The sequence below is a fragment of the Eucalyptus grandis genome, chromosome 2 (genome assembly GCF_016545825.1).
Source record: "Eucalyptus grandis isolate ANBG69807.140 chromosome 2, ASM1654582v1, whole genome shotgun sequence".
Taxonomy (NCBI): domain Eukaryota; kingdom Viridiplantae; phylum Streptophyta; class Magnoliopsida; order Myrtales; family Myrtaceae; genus Eucalyptus; species Eucalyptus grandis.
Window position 1 is genome coordinate 51,616,031 of NC_052613.1, and position 9,413 is coordinate 51,625,443.

At 37.0% G+C, this 9,413-nt stretch overlaps 2 protein-coding genes across 2 annotated transcripts; both read right to left on the minus strand.

The window, feature by feature from the left end:
• Window positions 1-6,715: 6,715 nt before the first annotated feature.
• LOC108957790 (polygalacturonase-1 non-catalytic subunit beta) lies at window positions 6,716-7,601 on the minus strand. The gene has a single exon (XM_039307841.1). The coding sequence runs from the start codon at window positions 7,521-7,523 to the stop codon at window positions 6,885-6,887; it is 639 nt and encodes a 212-aa protein (XP_039163775.1). The 5' UTR covers window positions 7,524-7,601; the 3' UTR covers window positions 6,716-6,884.
• Window positions 7,576-8,910, minus strand: LOC104435637 (polygalacturonase non-catalytic subunit AroGP2). The gene is made up of 2 exons (XM_039307195.1): window positions 8,786-8,910; window positions 7,576-7,941 (listed from the first exon to the last, which is right to left on the minus strand). The coding sequence occupies exons 1-2, from the start codon at window positions 8,858-8,860 to the stop codon at window positions 7,576-7,578; spliced, it is 441 nt and encodes a 146-aa protein (XP_039163129.1). The 5' UTR covers window positions 8,861-8,910.
• Between the last annotated feature and the right edge of the window lie 503 nt (window positions 8,911-9,413).

Sequence of the window (9,413 nt, forward strand, 5' to 3'; positions counted from 1 at the left end):
TTTCGTAAAACTGATCTTGCTCATTTCTTTAGAGAGAGGAAATTCTGATGTTGTTGGAGGGTTCGCTTGATTGAGCATGAAATTTATAGGACAAATGGATGAAGCGAAAGAAACAAAAGTTGTAGTAGTAGTTAATTAGAGTTAATTAGAGTTTCATATCAAATGTTCTCTGCCAAGCGAAAGAAATAAAACTTAGTAGTTATTCTAGTTCAACTTGCAATTAATAAGTATCATATTCCGTTTGATTCTCAGACAAATCTATAACACCAATCGAGTAATTACTGTTGATACATAGGCTTGTACTTGCACAAATGGGGTGATTTGAACCTAAGGCTTGAGTGAGGCATATCATTGCAATCCCTTGACTCTATTTGCTATAAAAAAAAGGGTCATGATTTCCTCTTGCTCAGTCTTATGATTGGTTAGTTACCTATACGGATATCGCCCTTATTGAAATTTAATTGAGTACACAGGTGAATGATGTCCATAAGCTATGACCTACTAATCAAAAGCATGATATAAAGGAAAATATAAAATATAAAAAATAAGTTGGTGTCTAGGGACTCCTAAGCTCAAAAAATAAGTTGGTCTATGGGGAACTCCTAAGTTCTATATAATAAAGAGCGAGGCATTAGATTTTTGTTGGACTCTAATCATTCTATCATCACGTGGAATTTGTAAGGCGTTTGAGCACAAAATAAAAGAAGGTGATGGGAAAGCCCGCGTAATTGGTGAAAGGATGGAATAGAATAGGGAAAAAAAAAAAAAAACACTTGAGAATTAGCTAAAGACAAGAACTACTTAGGTAGTAAGTTATATCAATCTACTTGAAAAGACTTGATTAAAGAAAAGCATCCATATATGCCTCATATAGGACATGTCTTAGTTTATGAAAAACAAATGGAATAATGCAATATGCCAATATCGTAAAGGACAACTCTTCCCTAATAATGTGATTAAGCAAGAAAAGAACACCCATCTATATCTCAGATTGGATCTGCGCTGGTTAACTAATCAAATTGTGCAGTAATCTGATAAATGTTCAAGATGGGAAACTGTGATTTCATGTGCAAATGAGATTCTCCCCGCTGCCTCCATATCTGTGCATGCTCTCCAATAGATAAACCGTGTCACTGGCTAACTAGTCATGAATTAGGGTTAAAGTAATTGTCATAAGATGCTATTATGAGTAACCTAATTATAATCACTTCTACAATTAAATGAAAATCTCCAAGAAGTGTGCTTACTTTCCAGGGATTAGGAAAGGAAAGGACTAATTGGTTCATTTGCAAAATGAAACTACATTAGAGAATATGCATAACCCACGTTTTCTATCATATGATGTTTTGGTGGAAATAATTAACCATATGATAGGATATATCTCTCTATGTGGTTCTTGATACCCATGAAGAACCCTAAGCCGATTTATCCGGAGTCCACAATCTCACTAGTACTCTCCATATGCAAATAGCCTATCCACCCGATTCACCGTGACTTCTCAATCAAAGCCTAAGAACTTTTATCCAAACGAATTAGACTATCTTTGTAACTTGATCCAGTGAACTGGATAAAATGGGAAACAATTTGCCTATTGCAAATCTAGAGATTGGTAAGTCAGAAATTGGAGTTCATTTGTTTGAATTCCAATAACCGTGTACAAGCTGCTCTAGTCAGAACCACCTGCGCAGACCACTTGGACTATTCATGACGCTTGCAGGGTTTTCTATAGGCTTCCAGGTAACCAAGCCTCTGCTCTCATGCCGTCAGCTCGTAAATATGGTAACTTGGTCCCCATGCGTTCTCGATGATCTCTCTTGCATCCCAATGACATTATACATCTAAAGACCCTGTATTTATCGATGCACAGTCCATAAAGTTTGGGATCGCATGGAAAAAGGCGAGTCCACCCCGGATGTGTATGGTATCTTTAATTGGACTGGACATCTTCTCTGTCGACCCCTCTTCACCGATGTCAATTTTGCTACTACTATTCATCCAGGACACATGGGTCGATCACTGCCGAGCCAGATAAATGCTTTTCCAAGAAACGAGGACATCGTGAGGGCCATTCACAAGCAATGCAGGCCCATGGGCTGCTCTAATCTTCGCCCACAACAATGTCTTCGTAGTAAGGTGATGCTAGAAAGATCCCGTCCGTTTCCGCGGCAATTTCAAATAATTATAGGCCGTTCATTATTCCATACGTAATAAAAATTTTGGAGTAAATCGGTAAAAGGTAAAAGTATAGCTATAAACATAGAGATTTCTCAATCATATGATCAGACCAATCGAAGGGCTCCAATTTGCTCTATTCGTCAATTGATAGATTTGACGGTAGTGAGGGCTTATTAGGCTAGGACAGAGGTGGGGGGGGGGGTCCCTATCGCAAATGTGTGTCCACCCCTATTAGTTTCGTAAAATTTTTGTCGGACATTATAATACAAACTATCAAGTTGGGGCTCTTAATCACCAGTTTTGCAATCTGCAGTTAATTAAAGTTTCATATCAAATTTTATCTACCAAGCGGAAGAAATAAAACTTAATTAGTTTTTTTTTAATATAACTTGCAATTAATAAGTATCATATCGAATATTCTCTGCCTTCTTTTGTTATAAAAAAAGGTCATGATTTCCTCTGTTCAATCTTCTGATGGGTAAGTTACATTTATGGATATCACCCACAAGAAACACATATGTTTCAAATTTTGAAGGGAAAGTGTAAATAAAAGTTAGATTTGGATAGAATTTCCTCCTAAAAGATTCTATCGATTGGAGATACACTTGCCATCAGTCTTGCGTTTGAGCACAAAACAAAGTAGGGTAGGGTGATGGGAAAAAAAGCCCATGAGATTGATGAAAGGCTGGAAGAGTATAAGAACAAACACTTCGGAATTAGCTACAAACAAAAACTATTTAGGTAGTAAGTCACATTAATCTAACTGATAAAAACGCGATTAAAGAAAAGCAGTTTATCTATGCTTCAGACATGGTAAGTCTTGGTAATGCAAAACAAATGGCTTAATGCAAAATGCCAATTTCGGAAAAGGACAAGTCTTTTGTATTAATGCGATTAATCAACAAAAGGGCATCCATCTGTATCTCATATTGGACAGCTATCAGTTAATTAATCAAGTTGTACAGTGATTTGATAAATTTTTAAGATGTGAAACTTTGATTTTCCACATATGTGCATGTACTCTAGTAGAGACACTATGTAATTGGCTAGCTAATACTGAATTAGGGTTAAAGTCATTGGACGCCATTATGAGTAAACCTAATCATAATCACTTCCACAAGAGATAAATGAAATCTCTAGGTTGTGTGCTTACTTTCCAGGGATTAGGAGAGGAAAAGACTAATTGGTTCATTTACAAAACGAAACTACATTAGGGAATAGGTATAACCCGTACTTTCTATCATATGATGTTTTTTGGTGGAAAAAAAATAACCATCTAATAGCATATATCTGTCTGTGTGGTACTTGGATCCCATGAAGAACCTTAAGCCGATTTCTCCAGAGTCTACAATTTTACTAGAACTGTCTATATGCAAATAACTTATCCACCCAATTTCCCATGACTTCTCAATCAAAGCCTTAGAACCTTTATCCAAACCTGCCAACAATCATAAAACTAGGGCTGAAACGATATGAGGCTTGTAGAGTGTTCCAAGAACCTTTAGATAACCGAACCTCTATGCTCGTGCCCTTAGCTTATAATAGGGACTTCATCTACACACATTCTCAATGATCTCTCTTGCATTCCAACAACAGAATACGTAGAAAGAACCTGGATTTATCAATGCACGGTCCCACCCCTGTCTTGTACGATTTCTTTAATTGGACTCGACATCTTCTCTGTTAAGCTCTATTCACCAATGTCAATTTTGCTTCCACTATTCATCGTGGTCACATGGGTCAACCACTGCCGAGCCAGAAAAGTGCTCATCCAAGAATCGAATACATTAGAAGTGTCCATTCAGCGATGCAGGTCCATGGGCTAAGATGTTAAAAGATACAAGTATAGCTACAAACGAAGAGATTTATCAATCGCATGACAAATTGGGTCACTTATATAAACAAGGAAATACATGTGACAAATATTTATCTTAATTGAAAATGTTACATGTCCTCTCATAAATACAAGATCTTTCGTGAAATTGTGAACTATATAGTTGATATTAAAGTTTAGATTTACCTCGGCCATAGCTCTTCATAAATAAGTTACAGTTATGTGCATAATGGATGGGTGATGTCTGATGTATGCCAGATTATCAACAGACATAGAGTAGATATCCGGTGATTGATGATGAGATAAAGAAATGCCACGTGCTCAGTTGTTGAAATATGATGATGGATGATTGGTAGCTGCTTGTATGGACTGTAGCAACAACTTTTTCAATGGAGACACTTTGAATATTACTCAAGGCACTAAGGTAGTTAGATCAAAGGCGCACGTTGTAAAAAAGCAATTGCTATTTGGAGCCCTAGTCATGGAATGGCATCGACAGTTGCATAATCCTCAAAACACGACTAGGATAGTTATATGAAGTATGGGCAAAGTGATCTATGAGAATAAAGGATCATGGACAAAGCCAGTAGCAGGCACTAGAGAAGACGTAACTACCAAACGATTATCATACCACCGGTCATCCAACTAGAAGCCACATGATAAATCAATCAAAATGTTATCTTTTTATCTTTGCTTTTCCTGTACTACACTTTAATTTTCCTAGCTATAGCTTTTAGAATCTCATCGTTAATTAGATTCTGACGTGTTTCTGTATCTTGGTACATTGTCATTGATTAAATTCTAGTATTGTATCTTACTATCCTGATATATTGTCGTTGATTAAATTCCAATCCACATCTTACTATCCTTAGTTTGTGTCGTTGATTAAATTCCAACTCCACATCTTACTATCCTTAATTTGTGTTGTTGATTACATTCCAACATAGTTTGAGACTAGTCTTGTAACTTTCTTTTTGCCTTGTTGTTGATTAATTCCGACTCAACCTAAAAACAATGTTGTTTGGACCAAAGAAGTTTAATGCATTATTGCATAAGATATCCATTGTCTGGAGTTAGCACATAACCCTTGTCCTCTTTAATAAAAGGGAAAATGTCACAAATGGTCCATGAACTTTCATCTAATATTCAATTTCATCCCCGAGTTTTCGATTTGCTCAATTTGGTCCTTGAACTTTTATCTAATGTTCAATTTCATCCCTGAGCTTTCGATTTGCTCAATTTGGTCCCTGAATTTTCATCTAATGTTCCATATAGTCCATAACTATTTGAAAATTGACCAATTTTCCTTTTTTTTAATACCAAACTATTTTTTTTATAAATAAAAAAATACCAAACTGGTTTTTTTTTTTGGTCGAACAAATACCACATTTATGCAAAGTAATAAAGGTCAATATTTATTTCCTTTCTCCATATTAAAAACAAATGGAAAAAGTGATAATAATAATAAACAAAGGTGAATCTTGCATTTTGATTTCTTTTTGTATATGCAAATTACTTGAATAATGTATAAAAGCCCATCAATCGATTTTTATGGACTTCACCGAAAAGGAAAAATCGATTGATGGGCTTTTGTACATTATTCAAGTAATTTGCATATACAAAAAGAAATCAAAATGCAAGATTCACCTTTGTTTATTATTATTGTTCCTTTTTCCATTTGTTTTTAATATGGAGAAAGGAAAGAAAAATTGACCTTTATTACTTTGCATAATTGTGGTATTTTTTTGACAAAAAAAACCCAGTTTGGTATTTTTTTATTTATAAAAAAACAAATTGATATTAAAAAAAGGGAAATTGGTCAATTTTCAAATAGTTAGGGACTAGATGGAACATTAAATGAAAGTTCAGGGATCAAATTGAGCAAATCGAAAGCTCAGGATGAAATTGAACATTAGATGAAAGTTAATTGATCAAATTGAGCAAATAGAAAGTTTAAGGATGAAATTGAATATTAGATAAAAGTTCAGAGACCATTTGTGATATTTCCCCTTAATAAAATCAAAGAATAACTTTTGGTGAAAGATATTTAATTAAGAGAGCAATTCCAACGAAACAAAAATAAATTTAGTTTTTACATTTTTATCACATGAGAATCATTCATGTGAAGTTTTTAGGATTTTAGAAGTCTAATCTCGTATTGTGGGTTCTTATTGAATTATCTTTTTCCAATGACAAACGCTTAAAAAAAGCAAAAAGGAAAAAAAGGAAAAAAAAGAAAGCAATGATATGATGATATGTAGTTTATGTAACCGAGAAAGTGCAAACAAAAGATAAATGCAGAAAAGTTGAAAAGCAAAATTCAGAGGGAGAAAAAGTGGGAAGTGCCACTTCAAGATTGAACCGGGCAGCTCTTGTTGTTCAATGTCAAGTGTATAAAAACGATCACGTTGGGACTCCCAACCACTGGGCCACTTGAACTATTTTTGCAGCTTTGCACTTTTTTCTTTTATAAAAAACAACTGCATTCTTATCCGTCTCTCGTTTATATAATAATAGTACTGTGAAAATAGTTATTAGTCCTCGTCGACAGTTGAAGAAGATTCTCGAAGATAGTAACGCAAATCGAGAGATAGGAAGATCTCTAAGCACAAAGGACAGGAGAATGCAAAAGACTTGAACATGTACTCAAATCATAAAAAAAAAAAAAAAAAAAACATTTGACATTTACTGACCATAACAACTGTCTCACACCAAACACAAACACGTTTTTATTGATATCAGATTCAGATACTATATTACATTGTAATGCAAAGCAAGAGAGGCTTTCGGTTGGAGGTAGCTAAAGACCAAGTTCTATCTTGATCACCAGGCCAAACCCATGTTTATTCCATCTTGACCACACTTCTTTCTTCCATTATGACTTGGCAATTGTCCATATCATGTTATTCTCATTCATCCAATGGCAGACCTCGATCTGGCCAGGACCCGATCCAAGCAACAGAAATGACTCGTGGGCAGGGCTCCAAGCTGATGTGTCCATATGACAAATGGCGACACCGTGATTGATCTTAGCCTTGGATTTGGGATCTAGTATGTCTGCTTCGTAAACTCGGACGTTTGGAAATGCATGACAGTAATAGACAATGTAAGGAAATAGACTCTGGTGACACGCCACGGGCTTGCTCACTTCGCTGCCCTCGATCCTCTTGACCACCCCGATCAAGACCTCCTGCTTCGACCCTCTGGCACTCTCCGTGGATCGGACCATGACGTCATGACCCAAAACCGAGGTGGCGAAGTCGATCATATCCTCGATGGAGGCCACACACCTCTTGGTCTCGTGTTGGAGTGCTGCACCCTCGCACTCGCCTAGCGTTTGCGCCATGATCTTCCCCGTAGCGGAATTTTCAATAGCTTGGAAGATTTGCTTCAGCTCAGCGAGCTTCGATGTTGAGAACGGCAGTTCGGAGGAAATGCAGCGAGGCAAAAATGACGTTTTGGGAAAGTTATCCCGGAGGTCGGGCATTGGCATCACATTCCCGCTCTTCAGCATCGACTCTCGAAAGAACAAGCCCTGCTCCACGCCCCCATTTACTTTCTTGTCATCAGTTGCCACAATTGTATCGGAGGAGAGGGGTGCCGGGGGCGCTGGGGCCCCATTTTATGTTGTGTGACACCTGCGTCGCTGCGACCCCAGAAGATGATGAGTTCACGAAGCAGAGCAATTGCGCCTCCTCGCAGAACGATAGGAGGTGGTCAGAGATGGCGCCTTTGGCAACGAGTTCGGCGAAGATGGTCGCTGACGTGGCCGTCAGAGGGGACGCTTTGGAGAAGAGGATTGGTGGCTTGGGAAGGTTGTTGGTGATTTGCTTGTTCCAGTAATGGACAAGGTATGCTTTGGGAGAGATCGAGTTAGCCTCGCCGGCGAGGGAGTCGGCCCCGGGAGTGGCCCTAGCGACATTGGTGAGGACCTATCGCAGGACAATCCACAAAAGAAAATCAAAGAGTGACTGTGAGCTAGAAGTTTATATAATCACGATTAGAATGGACATCATGGACTTAAGTAACCGTGTAATGACATAATTATGGAAGTAAAATAGACATACGGAAAAATTGTAACGAACATGCAAAAAAGTACAAGTCACGTGACACGAAGTTAGAACCGCATAATAGCATGATTGGAATTATCTTTACAATGAACATAGGAATAATTTATTCCTAACAATCATTAACGTATGTTATCGATGCTCGTGTCTAGAGGTAGTAACGTCATGCTCAATCATTTAAAATGACTTTCGCAAATTACATGCTTTCATATTATCAAAGCATTATATGTTCACTTGATTATCCAAGTTTTATTCACATTTCTTTGTTAGCCTAAAGAACACATAAACACAATTGATCTCCTAACATGCGTTAAGATAACACAAATGAGATATATATAATATTATGAGGTTTAATTTTGATACAAACTAGCATGCTTAGCTTCTTGCATGCGTAAATTAAATCGAATAGTTCTTATAAAGCCTGGGCTCCCCATTTGATCCGATAGCCTGTGCACTCTAAACCAGTATAGAGAGATTGGGTTAACAAATAATGGATGAGAAGTAATTGCCAATGGAGTAAATGGCCGCAAATTTTTTTCAGCAATTCTTAGGTAAGAAGTGTATACTAATTAAGCGCGAGATATCGAATTAAACATATAGCCCTGTCTTTGCATGAAAACAGAGAGAGAGAGAGAGAGAGAGAGAGAGAGAGAGAGAGAGATGAGCAGTTGGGTACGCATGGAGAGTGAAAGCTTGACAAATTACTGACATGGAGAGAAGAGAGGAGGAGGAGGAGGTGGAGGACGAGGGAGGTGAGAGCCATCGTGCTGAAACTGTTGTGCATGTATTTGTTCAATCAGGGAGCGGAAATGCTGATGATTGTCGAAGGGTTTGGTCGATCGAGCCAGAAATTTATAGGACCAGAGACTCGATAAGGACAAAATGGATAAAGCGAAAGGAACAAAACCACTGTGTTTCTAGTTCAACTTGCAAATGGGTTCCCTTTATAATTACAAATAAGTATTTGGCGTCGTTTGTGGGGACTACTCCCGCTGGATTTTCGCTTTCCCAGATGAGTGATACAATTTTTTTTTTTGTGTTTTTATATTTTGAAAACAATATGGATTATATTTGTTATAAGTTAAGAAATTACATCTATTGTTGCATAAAATAGGATCGAATATTTACTGCCGTTTTGTTTGTTTAAAATGGGGAGTCATCCTTTAACTTCAGTTTGAACTGATTGCTTGTAAATGGTTTGTGAAACCTTCTATGAAAGAATCACAAAAATGTTTATCATTTATGAATGTGGTTTTTGAGGCGCTTTGATATATATATATATGTGTGTATTTATCGAATGGTGAAATGTTGTGATTTGGTTATTAAACCTAAATTGT

Excerpts from the sequence above, each read along its gene's own strand:
- LOC108957790 (XM_039307841.1), bottom strand. The coding sequence starts at position 7,523 with ATGCTGAAGAGCGGGAATGTGATGCCAATGCCCGACCTCCGGGATAAC.
- LOC104435637 (XM_039307195.1), bottom strand. The coding sequence starts at position 8,860 with ATGCACAACAGTTTCAGCACGATGGCTCTCACCTCCCTCGTCCTCCAC. Across the intron at positions 7,942-8,785 it reads TCCTCCTCTCTTCTCTCCAT|GTCCTCACCAATGTCGCTAG; the intron begins GTCAGTAATTTG and ends GTCCTGCGATAG.